Genomic DNA, 25911 nt, shown 5'->3' with positions numbered 1-25911 from the left:
GCCCACCCTACAGGCCGCATGCTTGCTGGTAAGCTTCCTAGTTCTTTTCCTCCACTGTGAATCAATGTTTTTCCTGTACATATACCTGTACACTCTCCCAGCCCATTTACTTTCTTCCATACTCCTCAGCCGTTCGCAAGGACACTCGGCGCCATCTAGCGCCGCTGCCGCGAAGTCTGTGCGTGGCTGCTGAAATGCATGGCGTGCCGGTGCGTGCGAAGGCTGAGAGACGCGCCATGCGGCAACCAGGCTCCTCTCGCGTGCTTCTTCCGGACACGCTGCGCGATCTAGCGGCGCTGGCGAGAAGTCTGCGCGTGGCCTCCGAGACGAGAAGCGTGGCGCTCCGGCGCCTGCGAACGCTGAGAATTGTTCCCCCGCTTGCGGCACGCCCAGTGGCATACACTCTGTTACCCAAGTTGGCGAGAAACTGATTCAAGGGCGGCACATACCCAGTGCATTCATGGCGCAGCTCGCTAAAGCGTTGACCTGAAAGACGTTCATTGAAAAGCGGCACTTAGTGCATTTGTGGCGCAGCCTCAAATGTGTATCATATCTGTCCTCATCTCTGTCCTTGAGGGATTCTTGTGACGCGGGTTCGGTTCCGCTCAGCATCGGCGACTTCTTAACTTCTTAGCATCAACTTCCTAATTATTATAATTAGATGAAAAGTGCTAATGATAAAATTGCAGTGCGACATGAAAAACTCCCTACACAGCTTTCTGTTGCTCAATACGCGCTACATAAAAGTGTTTTTTCCGAGCGTGAAAGAAGCCCCCAAATACATGCAAAGTGCCTCGAGCGGCCAGGCGCGCGGCAATTTTGCGTGCATTTGCGGGCTCCTCTCACGCTCGGAATAACACTTTTACGTAGTGCGTATTGAGTAACAGACAGCTGCATTGGGAGTTATTCATGTCGCTCTGCAATTTTCTTATTGACACTTTTCAACCAATCATAATACTTGAGAAGTTGATTATTCATTAATACATTCTATAGTTAGGCGGAATTAAAAAAAAATAATTTAAGTATCTCCAAGTGACGGTAAACATTTCCTTGGTTCTGTCCAGCTACGGGGCATTCGTATATTTTTAAACTCTAGCTAAAGTTTGCTGGGAAACCCTGTAGAAAGGAATGAAAGTGCCGATGAATAATTTTCTGAAATAAAAATTTCAGAGGATCAGTCCCAGTCTTTATTGAACAACCTTCGTACAATGTAACTTTCACCGGGTGAAAATGTGCACGCACTTCTTACGACACTATACCACTGACTTCAAAAAACTCAAAGAGCGACAAGTGCACGTTTTTGGAGAGTAGCTGTTGGCCGCGATCACAACAGCTTATTTAGACTCATTTGTCTCCAATCATGCAATGTCAAGTTGTACACCACTCACCTTCATGGTTTCAAGTATTCGCGGTATTAGAACAGAGAGAGACGTTCTTGGTTCTCACCCAATCGCAGGCGGTGTGGATAAGCGTTTCTAGGCTCCTGCTGAGCTCTATCAGTATATCGAATAAAGATTAGAAGTAATTAAAATTCGATAAAACCATTTTCTTCAACTGTTACGGGAATATGTGCCTCTTAAAGATGCAACGCATTTCAGATCTAGTCATAAGGAATGCGGTTGTCTTATTATCTCTTGCTGCTGCGTCAGCTGCACTCTAGCAGGAAGCTAGTATCTAATTGTGGAGAGTTGGCGCGGCTGATTCAGTTGTTGACACAGTCAGGTTCACGGACCGAAAGGAGGGGGGAGGGGGGGGGATAGACTGTGCTACTAAGCGTGGGTACTGATAAGCGAGAGTGTCCTTTTGGCCTCCATGATAAGGGGCACAGTCGCTTATCGTTCAACGACGAGGAAAACATTCCTCGATTGTTCTAGTGCGAAAGTCGCTTGTTATTTTGCGACTCCGTGCATCTTGGGAACGCAGACAACACAGACTACGAATCTTGTTCTGCCATTCTGTTTTGGTGCCACTGGTGAATTACGTATTTTTATAGCTCGATCACTATTCCGATGAGGCAGAGTTTTCATTTTTCTCTGTTCTTTCTCCTTTTTCCATTTTCTTTCTTTTTTTATTCAATTCGTATAGAATGCCTTCAACCTTAAAAATCAGTTCTGAAGGGGTTTACGGGCTGTGATGAATGTTTCAGATGGGGCCCCGTGTCATGCGCAGAGATTCTGCGACAAACCTTCTCCTATAACCCTCCGCCCCTCCTTCATCTTCCCCCATTTCTCTAACGTCACTCACGGACTAACGCTGCCTGTACATCTCGCGTAACACTTTTAACCTTTGACGTAGTAGTTCTGCGGAAACCCGCAAGGTGGAGAGAACTAATTAATAAAGGGGAAATCAGAGATCCACCCGTTCGTAGCAATTGCTACAAAGGAAACCCACCGGGTTCCTCGAAAGAAAAGCCTCAGAGTTGAAGAAAAATTCGTCCTTGTCCGGGACTCGAACCAGGGACCACCGCCGTTCCGGGGCGCGCGCGCCCCGGAACGGCGCTGGTCCGTGTGTGCGTGTGTGTGTGTGTGTGTGTGTGCGTGTGCGTGCGTGTGCGCCGTGCGTGTGTGCGCGTGTGCGCGTGTGCGCGTGTGCGTGTGCGTGTGTGCGTGTGTGTGTGTGCGCGCGTGTGCGTGCGTGCGTGCGTGCGTGCGTGCGTGCGTGTGTGTGTGTGTGTGTGTGTGTGTGTGCGTGCGTGCGTGCGTGTGTGTGTGTGTGTGTGTGTGTGTGTGTGTGTGTGTGTGTGTGTGTGTGTGTGTGTGTGTGTGTGTGTGTGTGTGTGTGTGTGTGTGTGTGTGTGTGTGTGTGTGTGTGTGTGTGTGTGTGTGTGTGTGTGTGTGTGTGTGTGTGTGTGTGTGTGTGTGTGTGTGTGTGTGTGTGTGTGTGTGGTGAAATAGAGAGAGAGAGCGTTTTCGTTCGTTTGCATTCAAGCGTCGATGAATAGACAGACCGTCCAACGAAGCAAATGCGAGCGCAATCCGTCAAACTCGCCGGCGTGTGTAGCGCATGGTATATTGACAGAGGCTCGCGGCGTTCGCCGAGGCGGGAAGCATTGCCCACGCGAAGAATAAACGAGCTCGCTGACAGCGTACAGCGGGCGTGCTTTCCACACCTCCGTGATTCCGGCGTCGGCGGAGAGCCCGCAGACTGCAGGCGTCTCGCTCGGCCTGTGTAAATCACTCGGCGCCCTCTTAACATCGTAATACAGCTCCACGCGACGCGAGCCCGCAGACGCTCCACGGGGATATCCGCCGCCTGCACTCTGCGCGGCCTCCTTCGCCTTTCGTTCTGGTTCCTAACTCTTGCTCCTGTCGTTTGGTAAACACCGCGCGTCACGTCTTCTTGAACGTCTGAATGCGCGCCCAAATTGCGTGCACTACTAGTCGAGCTGCGATGACCTGCGACACGAGCCGAAGTCCCTTCATTATACGTTATATTTTGATAGAGAATATCTAATAAGGCTGATGGTATTCGCAATGCTCACTTTTGGTCAAAATAAGGCAAAATGCACCCATTAAGAGCAAGAGGGTAACAATAAGCGGTTGACTGCGACGAAAGGCAGCAACGTATGTAGTATCGCGATAACGCGGGAAATTCGAACTAAGCGTATACAAGAGAAACAACGCTGTACATTCAACGAATGAGTTAATGAAGCTGAATATGTTTCCGCGTTATGTTATTTATTTATTTATTTATTTATTTATTTATTTATTTGATAGCACCGCTTCTAAGCAGGCGTGCTTCCTTTTCCTTTTAAGAAAGCGGAGTTACAGCCCCAGAATCGGTCGCTACGTCGTTGTTACGATCTTGCGCTGGCATGTCATACCCTACATAATGCTGGATCGTGATTTGTTTTGTCTCATTTCATTTTCTATCGTATCATTAACGATCGCCGGCATATTATTACTTGCGCTCGGTAAAAACTTCTACAACAACCGTCAAGCGATTTCACACAGCCTTTAAACTTCCCCATCTCTGTTAGAACCTCACCCGCGGCTTGCCTTGCTATAGAAATACTGGCTGGATTTCCACTAAGCAGCAAACAAAGGTATGTCGGACGCGCTGAACGTGAGGAAAAGGCTGAAGAAACGAAGAAAAAAAAGAAGACAAAGCAACGAGAAAGGCTGCACAATCGCCTCGTAGTGACTTTCACATGTACTAGCTATAGGACAGCAGGGAAGACGGAACACTGAAGAATTCAGGTGACGGATTACCTGGGTATCTTTCAGGGTTACTCAGGGTTACGTTGACGGCACCTCAAAGCGATACCCGCCGCAAACCGGACCTTGCACTTCTGACAGACTAACAGTCGCGTGCAGCTCGCGTGCAGCTCGCATCCTTTTTGGCGACGAGGAACACCGCAAATGAATTACTTATTTAAAAATTCGCAAAATGTTGCCCATTTCGAGCGACCCCTTGACGACACCATCGAAAGGGCGAATAAACGCCGCGCACACAAGCAGATAATCGAATCATAGGTGCTTGCGTGCGCGTGTTACTTACATAAAAACAGGGAAAACACGGGGAATGCGGGAGATGGAAACTCAAGACGATGAGCAAAACGAGAACAAGGTGAAAGCTGGAGCCAACGTTTCGACAAGTGGGCTTGTCGTTGGCGCCTGCTTTCACCTTGTTCTCGCTTTGCTCATCGTCTTACATAAAAACAGTTCATCAGTGCATACTAATGATGATTAAGCAATACAACGCAAGCTTGCTACTTGTATAAATTATAGGCAATCAATTTTGTTGCCGCAGGCTGGTTCAACTTAATCGTTTTAATTATGGCTGGGTTTCATTACACCGTATTTGGCTTTATTTCGGGAGTCATGAGCCTTTTTCTGGCGGTCACAGAGCTTCCAAATATATTTACATTCTGCTCGCCGGAAGAGAGATGAACGTTCAGTCTCGGCGCCCATATTCTCTTGACGCCGTTTCCTTTAGGAGTTATATACGCACGCACGCACGAACGCGCCCACATATATCGTCCTTGAAATGTTTATTATGCATAGTGTAATATTAGTTTTGCCAACAACATGTGCGGTGAAACGGCAAGACAAACGGCGATCTAAACCTTCGGCCGCCACAGAGAAGACTTTACCAAACACGGCCTCCCAACCGCAGCCAGTTTTTCTCACCAAAACTTGGTTCAGCAGATATGGTTGTATCTATAGAAAGCAAATACACCTTTCTCATTAAAATACACGAGTAAATCAATGGTTGTTAAAGAAACATTAATTAGTATTTTTGTTAGCTCTCTCTGCTCTTGTTAATAGATTTTAAATGAACTAAAATGCGTCATTGAGAAAGGTAAATTTTCAGGCGGCTTATAAAGGAAGCAGGCGTAGGTTCACTCGTTTTTATGTTCCACTCGTGACACTCATCCATATGTCCATTCGAATCTCCTGCACTTTCTGAACTAGTTCTCGAGGAGCTGCACTTCACTATTCGTTTTAGCAGTTCAGCGTGGCGGCGACTGCACTTCGCTATTCGTTTCACTCAGTGCAGGCTTCGCGTAGGACTAGTTCACAGCATTCTCTGCACTCGTCAGAGATCTACTAGCGCAGCATTCGTGGAGCAGGTGCCGTGCCTGTTCCGGATGAGTAAGAACTCGCACTGAACTGGTGGGAACTAATTAACGAAGTGCTGGGTCAATCGAATGTACCCTATATCTCACGCGTCCTGTAGACGGGTGAAGATATTGTTACCTTGCGGAAGTCACATATAAAGATGTATTTACAACATTTACAAGAGAGACAACGATGCATAAACAAGATGGCTGTCGAGACCGATTCCACCTCTACACGTCAAATCGTCTTCTTCTGACTGGCGCCACTCTTGGTTGCGGCGTAACATAACCCGCGCCTGTAAAGGCGCCGTCTCGGCGCCATTACAGGCGAGGTTTATGTCACGTTAGGACAGTTTCGTATCTCTCCCTATGAAAGTCTCTTGTCGGGCATTTCTGTGCGCCCAAGGCTGTCAGAATGGTTACATAGTTTTCAACTAAGTATTTTGTCATCGCCCGTCTAGTTAGAGATCCGTTGTCGGCCTCTATAATTTTTTGTAAGCCCCTAATGGTAAGGGTGTTACCAGTGCGACAAGAAAACACTCTTAAGGGTGCAAACATTTTTACAGTGTACGCGGCAAGGGGTAGACATCCTTGCGCGTGATTTTGTTGAGGTGTCTAATCCGAACAAAAGCGCAAACTGCCGTCCTTCTTCTTGTGACGGACAACAGGGGACGACCACGGACTGCAAGATGGCTCGATAACGCCTTTAGTCAACATCTTATCGCTTCTCGTTGTATCACTTGCCGTTCAGCACGTGAAACACGGTACGGCCGGCGGCGTATCGGATTAGCGTCTCTGGTGTAAATACGATGGGTGACCACCGATGTATAGGCTAAAGGGCGGGCGTCAATGTCAAAAAATGTCGCGGTAAGTTTCCAAGAGACGGCGGAGGTCAGCAGCTTGTGTCTGAAGAAGATCAGGTGCAATCATCTTGCCAAGTTCGTCTGTGAGAGTCGATGAATCGGAGGTTCCTGCAGAGGGCGACGGAATTTCAGCGTCAAGAGCCGATATCTCGCAATCTTTCACAGGCGAAATGTCGCTCAATGGCATGCCTCTGGGAACAATTTGAGTTGAGCAGTTAAAATTAAGGAGAGGGTGCGAAGTCTGATTGCCTGTAACAGTGAGCACGATATGGGGAACGGCCAAATTTCTTTCAAGCAGTATGTCAGCGGTGGGACATTGTACATAGACGCCGTCAGGAACAGATGGGAACGACCGTAGAGTGACGTACCTAGTGGCTTGAGGCGACAGGCGGGTGTCTTCGGGAGAGCATAACCGTGGTTGTATTACTGGTGAACTATGGCAGGCGTGGGGCAGTTCAAGCTGAATGACACTAGACGCGCAATAAAAGAGGGCTGAATGGGACGATAAAAAGTCTAAGCCGAGTATATATAACGTCGTAAGGGCATTGTTCCTGACAGTTTTCATAAAAAAGCGCTAAAGACGAAGACGAAATCGAAGGAACACATACAACAGGACTGTAACGGTAAACAGAACAGTCGTTAGGTGTCACACGATGGCAATGCGAGCGGTGCACATACCAAGCACGGTAGGCGTTCCTCCGTCGGCCATCCGGAGGGTGCGTGATGCAACAGGTGTGAGAACTTTGTTCAGGCGTCGGCGCAATTGGGCACTGGTCACGGATATGTGCGCGTCAGTGTCAATGAGTACTGGGACACTGACGCGATCGACTAAAATGTCCATCAAGTTCTGTTTGGTCGGCAAAGTGATCAGAGGGTTTTGCGATCGAGTCGTCAATGCAGCGTCACCTCGGGGACCTGCATCGCTTAGTTTTCCGGAGACGGGCGTCGGGGCTGCGTCGGGGACGGTGGGCGACGAGCAGGTGGTGAACCGGACTGATGACGTCGGAATGACGACGAGAGACTGTTCCAAGGAGCTCGAGCGTCATTGTTTGGCTGTTGCGGTGCCAATGGAGGCTGGTAACGACGCTCGCTCTGTCCGGGGCAATAATTGATGAACGGCGGTCCCAGAGGGGAGGAGACAGTAGGGTTGTTACAATGGCGAGCAACGTGACCGATACACCGGCAGGCAAAAAGATTGGTCGATCGTCTGCGGTTCGCCACTCGGCTGGGTTTCGGTAGCAGCTGTGTTCGGCAGACGTGCGAGCGGCGTTGCAATGCGGCGGCTCTTTGCCTGCTCAAAATGTTGACGCGCTCTTTTGATGTATTGTACTGTTTCACAGTTTTTGCGCATGAGCAGGTTGAAACCATCGTCAGCGATCCCCTTCAGTATACGCCCAAACTTGTCTGACTCAGCCATATTGCTGTCGGCTTCACGGCACAGAGCCAGCACGTCCTGGAAGTAAGAGATGTATGATGCTGTGGATGTTTGGGCGCGACCCGCTAGTTCTTTTTTAGTGGTGCTTTTCCGCCCGGCGGGAGGGCCGAACAAGTCCTTCAGCTTCTGTTTGCACGTATCCCTGTCGTTAAGCTCTTCCTCGTGATTGTCATACCACACCTTCGCCGTGCCTTGTAGGTTGAAGACCAAGTTAGCCAACATAATCGCCGGATCCCATTTGTTGTGGGCACTTACACGCTCATACTAGGCGATCCAGTATTCCACGTCGAGGCGGTCGGTGCCGCAGAACGTTCCTGGAGCCCGCGGCTGAGCCGGTGCACAACCGTCATGATTGTAGGCGTCGATGTGGGCCGCGCCATGTCGGGTCCTGTTTCGTCCGTCATGTTGTCCAGTCCAAGGTATCCATGTTGTCCAGACCACTGCGCAGCTCTGTTGTTGTTTCTCGTGAGTACTCCGCACCTCTCACCAACTCGTCACGTTGCAGAAGTCACATATAAAGATGTATTTACAATGTTTACAAGAGAGACAACGATGCATAAACAAGATGACTATCGAGACCGATTCCACCTCCACACGTCAAATCGTCTCCTTCTGACTAGCGTAACTCATGGTTGCGCCGTAACACTATAGACGAGTGGGGTCCGCCCCGCGTTGTCGCGCCCGAGCAAGCCGTAGGCTTTTGGCGCTGCGTAGTGTCCGATCACGGCCTCCGATATTTTCTTTCTTTCTTTCTTTCTTTACGTTAGAATACATTAAAGAAATCCCGTGTCAAAGGTAGCACTGTTGCGTCTTTTCAGGTGCATTTCTGGAAGAGACATGACAAATCGCTATGTTCTGGTAGATAGTTAAAAAGTTCGCTAATCAGCTTCTAACTTATTTACTTGAGGACATGCATCAAAATTGCGAGACTGAAGCCGAGCAGTAGTGAAGTGATTGTCTGCTTAGGAAGCACCCTAAGACTATATAGTACTACTTTCGAGATGCATCTGTCTCCAAATTCCGCTACAAGAATACAGTGGCGTTGCAATTGATATCGTTCCGAACTGCCAGAGGGAGGCTTTGGATAAGCGGTCAGTTTAATAAAGCCGGTTATCTTTAAAATGGTGCTAGTCTTGGAATTTCTACCAAGCAGAAGGGGGAGCAAGAAGAGAGGGAAAGACAGGGAGGTTAGCCAGTGTATATGCCGGCTGGCTACCCTGTCTTGGTGAAAGGGGGCAAGAGAATAGCAGAGTATAATGTTGGGCAAGTTGGTGCATAGCTTTAACGAAATATCTGTGGCGCAAAGTACGCGACAGGAAACAAAAGTGGAAAAGGATACGACGCCAGACTTTCAACTATACTTAGATAGTGCTGCAACATAGGTCGTTTGCACGTGCTGCGCATCTCTGAAAAATATATGTATGTGGGGGGGTCTGCTGAAAATAAAGTAGTTAATAGTCTGGCGTCTTATCGATCCTGACCCTCCTGTGTTTCCCGCCATTTACTTTGCGCCACAAACCTTCCGTTTAAGGAAAGGGATTAACAGGTGATCAACGAGGTGCAACGTGCCACAACCTTTAGTAGCAGGCATGACTTCCCTATACTGTTCGGCTTCAGTTTCACAATTGCGACCTGTGTCTTCAAGAATAAGGATAGGTTAATTAGTCAGAATCTTAAAATTGTAATCTCGACACTGTAGCGATTTGTAGTGCGATTAATGTATGCCCCTCTACCTGAACAGGGTGAATGGCGCTATAATGTTCCGTATGATTTTTCAAATATCTTTCTCGAAAGAAAGAAAAAGATGGCAGAGTGGCTGGTGCGTGCTGCAGCGTGTCCGAGCGCACACGTTTGGTCACTTGCTCGCTATGTGCTATCAATAAATGGTCAGGATGTTGTGAGTCACCTTAGTGCAGGAGAGAGAAAGATCTATGTGACGAGGGAAAAGCTGAGCGGTCGGCCTGAATTGAACTTCTGGCCAGCTCCTCGGCACTGGGAAGGGCACTGCGGAGTCCATCGAAGCTACCAAGGCGGAGAACAAGCAGAATTCCGTTTGCGATTGCATGGTACGGCGGCAGCGATTGACTAAAACTTCAACTTATACATACTCGTTCGACGGCGTGTGAAAGCTTGTGCGACCGGGTGCAGTTACGATCGGTTGTCTGCGGTGCGACCAGGACTACACGTCAGCATGCCATATGCATACAGGTACTATACATTTTAAAGCGAAGCTTTCTTTGTCTTTCTTTGCCAAGCAGCGATCCTCATTCCGTCGCCTCCATGCCGCCGTAGTCCCGCCGTCATCATTGTGCAATCGACTTAATCCTGTCGTCATCATGTCGTAGACATGAATAAAGGGAAAATCAGACATCCACCCGTTCGTAGCAATTGCTACAAAGGAAACCCATCATCGTAGACATCATGGCGTCGTGGTCATGCAGTCTACATTATTTCGTCGTCGTTAGTGAGGACGTCGCCATGCAGTAATTGCTATCTTATCGTCGTCCTACAGGTGTCATGCCGTCGTCGTCACGCCATCCTCATCATACCGTCATCTTCATGCCATCCTCATCATTTCGTGGTCATGCATGGGATCGGTATGTTGGAGCGCCAGAAGTATACGTTGAGTTAGGCGTTTCCCGGTGAAAATGCGTTCAATTTGGTCGAACACTTTGTATTTGCGGATAGTCACTAAAGAAGAGCAGCATTCCTCGCAGACATCAATGACAGCTTCGCCTAAACCGATTCCCTCAGCGCAGGGGATCTGCATACTTGTTTAGAGGCATACGATCATAGTAAATGTATTATTACAACACCATCACCCTCTCCCCTTCCTTTCTTTTATTTCGTTCTCGTTGCTTTCCATTGTTTCGTTTTGCTGGCAGCGCTTTTCAGGCCTAATTTAGATCGAGCAATGCATGAGACGTTCCAGACGTCACGCGGGGTCATCTCTGAAACTTGAAGGGAGGTTTTAGCATTCCACCTTTTGCACTGCTAAATGTATCGCCTCGCACCACACATGGCGCCTAACGCAGATCTTGAATGTACAACCAGCGTGCGGGCCACGGCGCTTCGAGTGCGGCCTTCCACGGCTCGCGAAAAGTGTTGGTGCGTTAAGCCGCGAGCGCTTGTATACACACACTCCTATACCTCAAGTCCTTAGGTTGAAACGGACTGGAACAGATTCAGCTGGCGCTGCGCACAACTGCTGGGAGAGCTCGAAAATACGAGGCGCCGGCGAGGCTTTGTTATTCTTGCTCGCGTCTTGCGCTGTTTGTTTATTGACCAGTGTGCGAGCGCTCACACCGTTCTCCCTGTTTGTTTTGGTCGGCGATATTTTCTTTCACGTGACTTCTTTTTATTCGTCCTCCTACCGCGTGTTTCTCTCTCCCTCTCTCTCTCTATCGAATTGCATTCTCTATTATTTCTTTTCCTTTTGCTTGTCTATTTCTCGAGCAGAGACGGCGGGCGTTTAAGAGTTGGGGGAGTGGGATCCTTCAAAACAAACGGTGAGCCATTCAGGCCCGACGGGCTCGAATTCGACAGAAAGCCGCGGCCGGACCATTGGCGGCGTTTCCGCTAAATTCGCCGCTCCAGTCAACTGATGCGGACTCTTCCTGTCGTTCCAGGTCGCTCGTGGCGGAAAACTTGTGCACCGCCATCTAGGAGGACATCTTTGTTTAGCTGGATCAACAGGAGTGCTATTTTGGACACCTTTAAATTCCGCCATGTTGACGTTATCACCCACTCAGAGAAGTCGTAGCAGCCGTCTGGGCCAATCAGGGATGACAATACGTCGAATTCAACAATTTGGCAAAATTTGACAGTGTCAAGAATAGAACCCCGGGAAACGGCTTTCTATACTGCTCAGCAGCTAAGCCGCCTTACACTACTGCTGTGTGTGTGTGTGTGTGTGTGTGCGTGCGTGCGTTCGTGCGTGCGTGCGTGCGTGCGTGCGTGCGTGTGCGTGCGTGCGTGCGTGCGTGCGTGCGTGCGTGCGTGCGTGCGTGCGTGCGTGCGTGCGTGCGTGCGTGCGTGCGTGCGTGCGTGCGTGCGTGCGTGCGTGCGTGCGTGCGTGCGTGCGTGCGTGCGCGCGCGCGCGCGCGCGCGAGCGCGCGCTATAACAGGCCAAGAGCGAGTGAACGGTTGCAAGCCGATCAGCTTTACAAAATTCAAAAGCGCAAATATTGAATATGTTTGCAGTTGTAATATCTGCCTACGGGCACGATCATGACCTGCGCAGGCGAACCTGGACGAAGCCACCGATGCCTGGGGAGTAAAAGTCGAGCGAGTCGAAATGTGAGTATTCGTACAAACGACGGAAATGCCCTTGATATGGCATGACGTATTGCTGACATGCTTTGTTATTATAGTTTTGCATGTCTCATTACATGACAATCAGTGCCTTTTTATGCACTAGTGTTTTCGCAACCAGGGTTTCATTCGTATCAGAACCAGTGCGTAAATGTATGTTGCAGTGTAACTATATTGCTATATAATTGCGAAGTGCTCCTGACACTTTGTAAATTTTTTGTTAACGTTATCTTTTTCTAATTTGTTCTTGTTTTAATTTTATGCTCACGTGTCCTGTTCAAACTTTTGTAGTCAATATAATGCAACTAATTGTGTAAGTGTCGTTAAGTAATAAGTTGTATCAGTCCCCCCCCCCCCCCCCCCCCCCCCCCTGTTCTCTCTGTCTCTCTATGTAATACCCTCATCTGTGGGCCTTTAGGAGTATTGCTGAATAAATAAAAATACATGAAAAGAGCGCTTCCGCTTCTATTTAGTGTCCTAGAGAAAATGTATTTGTTTGATTGAAACATGTGCGCACACGTAAGCAGAGAAAGTGCGGCTTGTTCAGCTCATTCCCACGAACATTGATAAAGCTTTACCATAGTTAGATGTCGTATGGCTAAACTAAAATACAAAGGCCAGCCAACATATTCCGAACAGGTGGACAACGTGTTGGTTATCTGATGTTTCGCCAAAAGTCCTTTCACGGCTACGCAACAGCATTGGCAACGAGAATTGCGTTGCCCAGTGTGACAGTATCGGCGACAAAAACGAGGGACAGCTTTGGCCAAGGCGTGTGGCCTCATTTTTAGTATACGTATATTTTCCATCGCACACCTTGCGGCGTGATGATGCCTTGGTAAAATATAATTTCTTGCTTTAGTTTGTGTGGGTCCTTCGTGCCGCAAACCATATAGACGCAATTGCATTATTTGCTTTGATGATGTATGGGGTTTTATGGCGCAAGGGGCAATAATGGCCAAGGATTGCCAAGAAATGGTAGGAGGTAGTCGATTGTGCGGTCAATGACAAATGGTATAGATGTAACTTGGCTGTATAGTGGGCTAAAAATGCTCGCTGTAAAATGCGTAATGTGTACGCAGCATTATTTGTTTTAATTTCTTCGACTCTGCTACTTGTTCTGCGTGATGTGAAGTCACAAATGCCGTTGAGTACGCGGGCGCCTGCTGAATCGCGTCGCATTCGAAGGAAGGAAGGAAAAAGTTGAGAAGGAAAGGCAGGGAGGTTAAACAGTTTAGCTTAACCGGTTTGCTACCCTACACATGGGAGAGGGATGGGGCGATGAAAGATGGGGAAGGGAGAGAGAGAGCACATAGCACAGCTTATGCTAAGGTGGTGAGCTGTGCCGCTGCATTTGTGATTGCTCTGAGGGCGCCTACGTTTTCATCTCGAAATATATTAAAATATATGACAGCAACGATAAAAGAACGCCGCTTCATGCGGGACATAAAAGGGCCCCCGATAACGTTGTCCAACATGTTTCTCGGTGTGACAGGATTCTTATGTATACTTTCTTATTTCATACTTTCTGCCGATCTCAGCATAGTGCAAGATGTTCAAGTAATAGGTAGGGTAAAATGTAGTGATCATAGGTTAGTGAGGGCCAGGATCCACCTCAATTATAAACAGAGAAAGAGTAAAATTGTTCAAGAAAGAACAGGTCAACTTAGAGACAGTAAGGGTAAAAGCAGACAAATTTAGGCTGGTACTTGCAAACAAATATGCAGCCTTACAACAGAGAGATGATGATGATGACATAGAGGTAATGAATGAAACCGTAACAAGGCTGTCTTTAGAGGCAGCAATTGAAGTGAGAGGCAAGGCACCAAGGCAACCACTAGGCAAGCTCTCCCAAGTAACAAAGGACCTAATAAAGAAACGACAAAGAATGAAAGTGTCCAACTTAAGAGATCAGATAGAATTCGCGGAACTGTCAAAACTGGTCAACAAGGCGAAAATAAGTGATATTCGAAACTATAACGTGAGAAAGACTGAAGAAGCCGCAAAAAATGGACGCAGCCTGAAATCAGTGAGAAGGAAACTTGGCATCGGACAAACCAAGATGTATGCACTAAAAGATAAGCAGGGTAATATCATCAGCAATCTCGAAGATATAGTAAATGCAGCGGAAGAATTCTATACTGACCTTTACAGTACCCAGATGACTCAGGAGCGCTCTATTCAAAACAATAATGAACAGTATACAGAAACTCCTCTTATAACTAAAGATGAGGTCAGAAAGGCCTTGTAAGGCATGAAACGGGGAAAAGCGGCAGGAGAGGATGGAATAACAGTCAATTTAATCAAAGATGGAGGAGACATAAGGCTAGGAAAACTGGCGGCTCTCTATACGAAGTGTCTATCGACTACAAGGGTCCCAGAAAACTGGAAGAATGCAAACATTATACTAATCCACAAAAAGGGCGACGTTAAAGAACTAAAAAATTATAGGCCCTTTAGCTTACTCCCAGTACTATATAAAATATTTACCAAAATAATCTCCAATAGAATAAGGACAACACTGGACTTTAGCCAATCAAGGGAGCAGGATGGCTTCAGGAAAGGTCACTCTACAATGGATCACATCCATGTCATTAACCAGGTTATCGAGAAATCCGCAGAGTACAATAAACCTCTCTATATGGCTTTCGTAGATTACGAAAAAGCATTTGATTCAGTAGAGATACCAGCAGTCATAGAGGCATTGCGTAATCAAGGAGTACAGACCGCTTACGTTAAATACCCTAGAAAATATCTACAGAGATTCCACAGCCATCTTAATTCTACACAAGAAAAGTAGAAAGATAACTATAAAGAAAGGGGTTAGACAAGGAGTCACAATCTCTCCAATGCGTGCTTAGAAGAAGTATTCAAGCTATTAAACTGGGAAGGCTTAGGAGTAAAGATCGACGGCGAATACCTCAACAACCTTTGGTTTGCCGATGACATTGTTCTATTCAGCAACAATGCAGACGAGTTACAACAAATGGTTCAGGACCTTAACAGGGAGAGTGTAAGAGTGGGACTGAAGATTAATATGCAGAAGACAAAGATAATGATAAATAACCCGGCAAGGGAACAAGAGTTTAAGATCGCAAGTCAGCCTCTAGAGTCTGTGGAGGAGTACGTTTACCTAGGTCAACTAATCACAGGGAACCCGGACCATGAGAAGAAAATTCACAAAAGAATAAAAATGGGTTGGATCGCGTACGGCAGACATCGTGAGCTCCTGAATGGGAGCTTACCGTTATTATTGAAAAGGAAAGTATACAATCAGTGCATTTTAACGGTGCTGACATACGGCGCAGAGATTTGGCGGCTGACAAAGAAGCTTGAGAACAAGTTAAGGACCGCGCAAAGAGCGATGGAACGAAGAATTCTAGGCATAACTTTAAGAGATCTATGAGACTTCCTTTGTCACTGCGTTTAACTTAGTGAAGAAATGGATGTCCTGATACTCGAACATCGCCTAATGGCTCCAGCTAATCTATTACAGCCCTGGCAGTGGCAGGTGATAGAATGTGACATATCCTTTGTAGAGGTCTCGAAGCACGCTTCTGAGCTTGAAATTGCTATGCATTTCCGTGAGCTTCAATCGAAGTACTCCTGCTACGAATTTTACACAGACGCGTCCAAATCCCATGCTGGCGTATCCTACGCTGCTGTTGGTCCCTCTCTTTCTGAATCTGACGTGTTGTACCCCGTAACAAGTACCTTCACTGCAGAAGCCTATGCAGTACTGTCTGCAGTAAAACATATAAAGACACTGAAACTTGACAGAGCAATCATATTCACAGACTCGTTAAGTCTTGTAAAAGCACTCATTTCTTTACAAAAGCATACAAATCCTGTCTTCAATGAACTCTACACACACTTATGTAACATCTACTTATCACATAGACATGTAGTAATATGCTGGGTTCCTGGCCATAGAGGAATCGAGGGAAATGTGCTTGCTGACGAGATGGCCAAATCAATAGCATCGCAGGGTATTCGTTCTGCTGCAGTCCCTGCCACAGACATGAAGCCTTTCCTCAGAAACAAACTGCGAAGCCACTGGCAACGCTTGTGGGACGCAGAAACGAATAATAAGCTTCACGTAATTAAGCCTAAGTTAGGTTTCTGGCACCCAACAACGAAAACACGAAGAACAGACGTCCAGTTCACTAGACTAAGAATAGGACACACATTCGGCACTCATAACTTTCTCATGACCGGTAACGAGCCTCCAACCTGTGGTAGATTCGGCGACAGGCTTTCCGTCCTCCACGTCTTCCTGGAGGGCCGGGAAGCCGAAAGAGACAGGAGCAAACATTTTCCTTTTGCATACAGCCATCACGTCCCTCTGCATCCGGCCATGTTTCTTGGTGTAGAACCGTTTTTTAAGACCAAAGCAGTCCTCGCTTACTTGAAAGATGTTGTGCTACTCGTGACAAGCCCATTAATTACGTAGTGCATCCTCTTTCAAGAGGATACCTCTACGACAGTTTTCTTTGCATAGCACATGCCTCTAGGTCCTTGGCTTTCAAGGGCTCTGGTGAGGCAGAAGTGCTCTAGACAATTTTAGCATCTCACGTATCTTATATATTGCATCATTCTTTCTCAATGCATTCTAATGTTCATAGTACACGTCAATAGTCATTCCCATAATTTTTTTACTCGCACATTTTATTGAATTTGCATCAACAATTTTAGGCCCCTTTACAGCCACGGCACATTAAGACTACAGAACCCATCAGCCCACTGCGAACTCATTAACATTAGCATGGCGCTCTTTGGCCACACCTGGCCCTTGCGCCATTAAACATCAAACATCAATCAATCAATAGCTTTAAGAGACAGAAAGAGATCAGTTTGGATCAGAGAGCAAACGGGCATAGACGATATTCTAATAGACATTAAGAGAAAAAATGGCGCTGGGCAGGTCATGTAATGCGCAGACTAGATAACCGTTGGACCATTAGGGTAACAGAATGGGTGCCAAGAGAGGGGAAGCGCAGTAGAGGACGGCAGAAGACTACGAAATTAGGAAATTTGCGGGTGCTATTTGGAATCGGTTGGCGCAGGACAGGGGGGATTGGAGATCGCAGGGAGAGGCCTTCGTCCTGCAGTGGACATGAATAGGATTATTATTATTACTATTATTATTATTATTATTATTATTATTATTATTATTAGTAGTAGTAGTAGTAGTAGTAGTAGTAGTAGTAGTAGTAGTAGTAGTAGTATTAGTATTATTATGTATAGTACCTATTTTTCAGCCGAACGGGCCGATAGAAACTGCTCCCCCCTTTTTTTCTTAATATTTGAATGGTTGATTGCAAACGTGAACAGCCTCATATGTATATATATATATATATATATATATATATATATATATATATATATATATATATATATATATATATATTTCAACTGACGTAATAGTTCTGCGGAAACCCGCAAGGTGGAGAGAAGTAATTAATTAAGGGATGTCTCGTTTTCCCTTAATGAATTACTTCTCTCCACCTTGCTATTGCCACTATTACTCCACTACCACTCCACTACTATTACGTGAAAACCTTAACTTTGCTTCGAGTTCTGGACAAATTCGACTTCGCCCTGCTATCTGCTAGCCGCCTGGTTAGCTCAGATGGTAGAGTGGGTGCCCCGGAAAGGCGGTGGTCCCAGGTTCGAGTCCCGGACCAGGACGAATTTTTCTTCAACTGCGAGGCTTTTCTTTCGAGGAACCCGTATGGGTTTCCTTTGTAACAATTTGTTACGATTGGGTGAATGTCTCATTTTTCCTTAATTAATATATTTGGACTGTAGAAACACGTTCGTGTAGCGAACAAACAAAATTAGAAAGTGAAAGAAATTAATTATTTCAATCAACTATCAGAGACATAGAGTACACAAAGTATACACAATTTCAGGATCTTTTCTGTAAAGGCTTGTAATTTAATTGCCTTAAAGTTGTCCGAAGAGCAATGTTCGATCACTGTCCAATAACCTCCAAAGAAGCGGTCTGCGATTAAAGGGCAACTATAATAAAACTGTCTTCGATGAACTATTCCATACCCTTATCGCCATCATCACATATACTATCCCCCACACTTTACCCATCTTATCAAGATCACTATTTTCGCCTCCGATACTAAACAGGAGTAAAATCACGAATTAGCCAGCTTTCGAACAATCGCTCAAGGAACCCACAGGAATGAAGCGATTTAGAAGATAATCGCCCAGGAGATGTACATAAATAGCGGGTAGGAATAGCGGGTCACCATTCTCAGTACACAAACCGTAGTGCTTCTTTTCTGGCTCAGACCCAAGCCCAAGTCAATAAATAGCGTAGGCGCCTTAAAGTCGGTTGTGCCGGAACGTGGCGGTGTTCGTCTTGCTGGCAGCACCATGAATCCGCCGTCGTTCAAGAGATAGAGAGATAAAACGTTTCGATTATGACTACACCGCGACATTTGCGCCAATTCCGAGCTCATTTAGGCCTCGTTTTTTTAACAATTTTTTTTTTTAGTTTCTCGTAGTTTCTTTTTTCTTTTGCTACAAACTTTAATTTCCAGCATAATGACTCTGTAAACAGCAACTAGAAAATCACTCGTGCTTCGACCGAGGAACTCAATTTCTGACGAAAAAGCGCCTTTTCAGGTAAAAAAAAATTCAGCTTTAATATACGCGCGAAATCCAAGCTGCGAGTTCAACAGAATAACATGTTGCCACGACTGTCATGAGTGCAAGTGACACTTGAAGTCTTTCGACACCAATATTACGGGATTAATTTTATAGTCATCCAACTGAAGTGTTACGGACGAGAGCTGCGTGTGCTTTCGCGTGTCGACTCGTTCACCAACTCCAGTGTTCACTACTCGGTAGGCCACTGGCTAAGATGCTAGAGAACGCTGCGATAAACATCAGCGCTCACCATTGGGCGCGTGCAGTGCATGCCACGTCACGAGGCGTTCTATACTCTCAGTGCATGCAAGTGTCTAATAGTGCAGTCGGTTGAGCACTACTTAAATAACCTAGACGCAGTGAGCGTTAATTTATTTATGCAGGCACTTTTAGTCTAGGGTAAAACGGACGCCGGCCAAGAACATTAAAAGAAAAGAAACAAAGACGTTTCCGCTCCCATACGGGAGCCTTGTTCACAATGAAAGTGAATACCCTTGACTGTGAGCAATCCCGACCAGACGAGTTTTCGTCGAACTCTTGATTTCACAAGCACTTTTTTGTACCGAGCTAATGTTGTCTGTCGCACAACACTTATAATAAACAGGCCTGCAAAACGAAGGAGAATCACGGAGGAGCGATTCTCCCTACACGTAATTTTGATGTAAAGAAGCCAGCTTTGCGCTTCACAGCATCAGTATAGATCTCACAGAAAGTGGTTATTTTTAGAGATTCACGAGCCGCCCTCACGTAACTAAAGAGCACCGACGGAAATGCGTTGAATACACATTTAGTAAAGGAAAGCCTTAATGAACATACAAGATTCAGCTCTAGAAACCACATTATAGCATATCAGTGGATACTGGGATACTGCAATATTCCTGGAAACACTGCAGCGGACTCCTCTGAAACACGCGCGCGAAAATGACAATACATCAAATCTCGCTCTTACCAGTAATGATATCCGCCTCTTACTGAGACAGATGTCCTGGCGACTTAGCACAAACACCTGGTTTGATCAGACATCAAAGTGCTCAGAGTTATTCTCCTAGCCGCCAACATTAAATGATCCATTCCCTGAAAGTTGAGCGAGGATCCAAGTTTTTTTTTTAACTTTATTACACCGCCTGCGGCTTGGCGCTGCTACACGCGTCACTTTTTGCACAGAATTCATTGCGTTGTTAGTCCGCACTGTCATCGTGGTCACGATGACAAAGACGTACAGCATCTCCTTCTTGAGTGCCCATGACATGATTTTGCAAGGTGAAGATTAAAAAGCTGATTTAATGTTACTAGGCCGTTGACTATTCACTTTGAAAAATGTACTTGGTCAATGGCAAACAATGGAGCTACAAAAAATAGCACTTATGGCTTTTGAAATCGTCGTAGAAAATACAAAAATATTAGGTTCACGCTAAATGTTCGTGAATGAAGCCACTATTATTTTTTAATACCATAGATCGTATATGTGTATCTCACGTCTGTACAGCTGTAAGGCACGTCTGATTTTGTCATCTGTTGCTTGAGTCCTTTTATGCAGATATGTGTAGATTCGTCAGCAAAAAAATCATCAGCAAAAAAATCATCAGCAAAAAAATGTCAACTTTTTACGGAACTGTGTGTCTCTTTGTGTCCTTTTGCTTTTTTTCTTTGACCAGTCCTCTACTCTTGCGTGAAACTTTGCAAATTTTTGTGATATTTGACTGTCTCAATGTTTTCGTGCTTTAATTTTCCTTGCCCTGCGAAGGTGGAATAGCCGGCGCCAATAAAGGCGCCAACTTCTCATTTAGTTACATATCAATAAATAAAAAGAAAGCCAGTTCTGACGAGTTTTCACAACTACGGTTCTAACTGGAGGGAGCTGTTCCCGCAGGCGCACACGTACTGTGTGTCGCAAAAAAACTTTCAGGACAAAGCACTCACAGTCGAACTTCTACATGAATTGGTGTGACGCTCTATGCTCGCCGTCACTAATCTCCTTTTTCTGCGCGTTGTTGCTAGAATCCTGTATTTACGGTTAGGTAACCCCAGAGCCAGCGATCGCAGCGCGACCACGCGACTTTATGTCTGGTGAGGCAGCGACCGCTGCGGCCTTGGCACTTTTGCGACAGATAGTGCATGCATACACGTGGACAGCTTTATCATGCGATACACATAGCACCATGTACAGGTTATTAACGGTACAATGTGCAAACTTTGATGGTTCGCAGCAAACGAACTGAAGAAAATCGCCTTCGCACTTTTCACGGAAAAAGGGATAGTTACATAAAGGATGTATCAATATATACACATAAAAGGGTACGAAGGAGGCTTATACAAGTGAAAGCAGGAGCGCAAGATGTCTCGGCGTCATCTCCTAACCCGCCCTCTCAACTTTTTTTATTTCTTCTACTACACCACAGAAAAGACGTTCGGCTTCCAGTACAGATGCAGAGGGCCATGGCAGCGGAAGCTGAAGCATCCAGAGAGGCTCGCGCCAAGGTAAGTGCAGTATATCGCAACTGTAAAAGTCATATCAAGCAAGTTGGACTGAATTAACGCATGCACACATACACGCGCGAACGTGACGCGTTTCCGCGCACTAGGTGGCATAGCGTTCCTGTTTAAGCGGGCAAAAAACAAAAAGAGAAAAGAAAAGAAAACAACAGGTTTGTGCGACCGTGAAGACACAGAATCCAAATAGACCTTAAGATGAAGAGGAAGCGGTGGCCGGCGCGCTCTTTGTTATAAACATCGGTCGTTTTCCCGCCAAATATGAGTTTCCGGTTCACGGTGAACATGTAGCAGCACCGAAAGACGAGGGACGACACAAGCAGTCTACACACGCGGCTACTCGCGCGGTGTACGTACCACCCAGAGGCGGCGATTTCAGCCATGCGAGTCGAAATATTGCACGCCGTGCCCATATAAACTAAAATAGCACGCTTAACCGGACCTTATTGCCATGGACTTTGTAACCAGAGGTGTACAAAGGTACAGCTCCGAAAACAGGCTTTTATGCTCTTGTGTACGTGAAAGACATCACCAATGTGAAAAGTGCAAGAAGAAATTATTAGCACTCAGGATAAAAAGGTATAACTTACAGAGTTCATGAAACCGCCAGTCGTGTGGAGCACGCACGTGTGTGAGTGCGGACATTATCCCGTGACCTGAAGACGTTGTTGTGCCGCTGAACAAGGGGTATATAGTGGGTTCGATTACCAGCCGCGGCTGCCGCATTCCGATGAGGGCGGAACGCACAAAAATCCACGTGCTAACATCGTGACGCCCCAAAAAATACTAAACTTCATCCATGGTCTTTCAGTACGGCATTACCCCGCAGGGGCGTCTGTCCCTACAGGTGTTTGGTGTGTTGCGATACCACGCACCCGTGCGAACGAGGGTTAGACTCTCCCGCGTTTAAGCGTGCGTGGCTTAGCTGTGTAAGGGAAAAAAGGGGATCCTGGGGGTTGAGGCAGTGCCGAGTGTTTGGACCTTTACGGCCCCTCGGCAGAGGCAACACACCTCTTTGGCCTCCGCTTCACGTAGACGGCACCCTCGGACTGACCCGACCGGCAGGAATCGGCAGTCGCCTTTTCCTGTCCTCCCCTCCACCTTTTACTTTCCTATCCTCTTTGCCACCACTCTCCTGTCTCCTCCTATCTTCTTTGCTTCCCCCCCCCCCCTTCCTGCCGGTTAGGGTTAACCTTGTTTGGCGAACCGCCCTGAATTCTGTCATATTCGTTTATAGTTATGGTGTACAGCTGGCGTGGGCAGGAATTGTTTGCAATCTTCTGCCCCGTCCCCTTGTTGGGCTCCGTGGTGGGCTGCTGCCACCGTGGCAGAAATACAATTTTTTTTTATGGCTCCCCCTCTTTCAATACGTGATCACACTCGGAAACGAGGGCAGACCGATGTAGCAGTTGAATTTTTCGCAAAAATCCAAGAAGTGTTCCCAAAATTTCACGTTGTTCATAGCGAACAAACGGAAAACCCTGCACGTACAATAAACCCCTTAAATAAATAAATCCCTCACAGAAGCCCTAGGGCCAGGGTACAAAGTATCAAAGCTGTCGAGCGGAAACCTTCTTCTAGAAGTCCGAGACAAGGCACAAGACCTCAGAATTCCAAAGCTTGTGTCATTTGGGGACATCCCCGTTACAGTCTCAGCACATCGCTCCCTCAACACTGTACGCGGAGTAATATCCAAAAACAACTTCCTGAACTTGACAGAAATACTTGAAGGGTTAAAAGAACAAAATGTGAGAAATCTATAGAGGATAAAAATCAGAAAGAAAGACAAAGGAGTGCCCACTATACATCTGGTTCTGACATTGACTTCCCACAAGCTCCCCGACAGCATCGAAGTAGGCTATATTAAGGTAACTGTTTTAAATGCTTTAAATGCCAACGATACGGTCATGACTCGCAGAGTTGCCTTGGCCGTCAATCATGTGCAAGGTGTGCCTCGGCCGACCACCCATCCGATGGCTGTGAAGCTGCACCCCATTGCGCGAACTGCGAAGGGGGCCATGCAGCATATTCCAGGTCATGTCAGGCCTGGAAAAACGAAAAAGAAATCATAAGCATACAAACTAAGAAAACATCAGCTTCAAAGAAGCACGGAAGTGATTTCACGCGGATAGGCACACTTCCTCTTTCTCTGCTGAAACAAACTTTGCCGATGTGGTGCGCGGGGGCGGCCCACCACACCGGAATCCCGCCACTGCCTAGGCAACACCTGAAGCAAGGCCATGCGCCTCCCCGGCAGACGCAGCGAAAGCTGCCCTGTCATGCCAGAAACAGGGCCCCCCGGCGCAGCAGTCCGCAGCCCACAATACATCTCCCCAACACGAAAGGCCCGAAACACGCACACCCGCGGCTTCGCGGATTTCCAGCGCCTCAAGGGAGGCGATGGACACAACTTCAAGTTCGCCCCCGCTGCCGCGGAGGCACAACTCCTTTGAAAAAAAAAAAAATAATAACATACCCCAATCACGGTTCCTCAAAGTCGAGCAGACTAACTTTTAAACACATCCCCCAGAATAATGAGACATGGCATTTCTAATACATTGGAACTGCCGAGGACTAACAAAAGACTACAGGGACATAAAAGATATTTTAAACTCATTTTCTCCAAACTAACATCAGACACAACTAACATCAAACAAACTAGCGGTTTGGGCGGACAGAAATGGGTTCAAGTTTTCACCGCAGAAAACAGTTGCTCTCCTTTTCTCTCAAAAAAGAGGTTTACAGGTTGATTCCACCCTGCACTTAAAGGAAACAGCACTTCAAGTAAAACAGGAACATAAATTTTCAGGCATAACGTTTTGATCGAAAGCTCACTTTCCTACCTCACATAAACGCACTCAAGAAAAAAGCTTCCCAATCGTTAAATATGCTCAAAGTGCTCTCACGAAAACATTGGGGGTCTGATAGGACATGTCTATTACATATTTACCGCTCCGCTGTACGCTCCTGCTTAATTACATATTTGCCTCTCCGTTGTACGCTCTTACTTAGATTATGGTTGCACAGTGTATGGATCCGTGAGACCATCGTAGGTTAAAAAACTGGATCCAATACAAAACATAGGCCTGCATCTCTCAATTGGCGCGTACAGAACATCCCCTGTAAGCAGTCTTTATGCAGAAGCAAATGAACAGTCCCTCGCAGACAGACGAACAATGCTTATGTGTTCTTACGCGTTGAAAAGCACGTAAATTGGACTCAGTCTAATTAACCTCCCTGCCTTTCCTTCTTCCCTTCGCTCTCTCTCTCTCTCTACCAAACACTTCTGTTACTCCATAGTTACCAAGTGCACATCCAGAACACTGTTTAGCAATAAACCTCAATCAATCAGACCGTTGCTATACTACACTTTGAGGACATATGTCAAGAATTAGGAATACTGGGCGCCCTACCTGAAATTGCTCCACAACATGATCCATTGCCACCGTGGTACAGTCTTCCTGTTGTTTGTGACTTGACATTAACACACTTTCGGAAAACGCAAACACCACACGAACACATAATACAAGAATACCTTTCACTAAAAGAAAAATACGCAAACTACACGGAATTCTACACAGACGGCTCAAAAACAGAAAGCCACGTAGGAAGTGGTGCAGTACAGGGTAATTGGGAAAAAAATAGTAAGGCTGCCGACTAGCGCGTCTATTTTTACTGCAGAATGCTATGCTGTATGTGTAGCTGTAAGGAAAATAATAACTCAGAATATCAAGAACAAGATAGTCTATACTGATTCTCTCAGTCTACTCACGGCACTGCATTCCAAAAATGCCACTGCGCCCTTAGTTGGAAGAATCATACACAACATAGAAAAAGTCACTACGCAAGGACACACACTAATATTCTGCTTGGTACCGAGTCACACAGGGATAAGTGGCAATGAGAGACCAGACACATGTGCCGCACAAGCTCAGAGTAGTCAAATAAAGATAGTGAACATTACTCATAAAGACTGCATGAAGTTAATATACAGTAAATTGAAGGACAGAAGACAGGGGAAAGTGAACTGAACAGCAAGCTACACTTGGTAAAGCCCATCTTAGGAGAATGGGAGTCATGCAGACACCAGCAATGTTTCAGTGAAGTAATTTTACGTCGTCTACGCATCGGACACACACATCTTACACATATCTTCTTGTTGACAAAACAAGATAAATCTTTGTGTGAAACATGTGGAAGTAAGCTCACAGTAAATCACATTTAATTCTCGCGCACAAAACTTCAACTGCGAAAAAAATATTTGACCCCTTTTTACAATAAAAACATTCCCTTGCATCCGACATCGCTTTTGGGTGAATATTCATTTGTATATAAGTCGTGTTTTTAGCTTTTTAAGGGAAGCAGGTATCTTAGAAAAACTTTAAATTCTTACGCTGGGCCTTGCTACATAGTGGAACACCTCAGCCAACTTCTCATGACTGAGAAGAAGGCTGAGGTCTTTACTTAATTTGTTGGGATCCTTGGAAGCCTTGCACAGAGAAGGACTCGCCCAGGGGACCCAGCGTTTTTAAAAGTATCATACCCTGTGTTTGGCGCATAATAGCCTGAGTTGCTTA

At 46.3% G+C, this 25911-nt stretch overlaps 1 protein-coding gene across 2 annotated transcripts in view; it reads left to right on the top strand.

Annotated features, from left to right (window-relative positions):
- The window catches only part of LOC126546981 (stomatin-like), an 89139-nt gene that overhangs the window by 47121 nt on the left and 16107 nt on the right, over positions 1-25911 (top strand). For both annotated transcript variants that reach the window (XM_050194746.3, XM_050194747.3), the window contains exons 6-7: positions 12105-12160; positions 21244-21322. In XM_050194746.3, coding sequence (XP_050050703.1) covers positions 12105-12160; positions 21244-21322 — 135 coding nt within the window. The remainder of the gene's footprint in view (positions 1-12104; positions 12161-21243; positions 21323-25911) is intronic.

This window comes from Dermacentor andersoni, chromosome 1 (assembly GCF_023375885.2).
Source record: "Dermacentor andersoni chromosome 1, qqDerAnde1_hic_scaffold, whole genome shotgun sequence".
In the NCBI taxonomy this organism is placed as follows: Eukaryota; Metazoa; Arthropoda; class Arachnida; order Ixodida; family Ixodidae; genus Dermacentor; species Dermacentor andersoni.
This window is presented reverse-complemented; position numbering and strand designations above follow the sequence as displayed.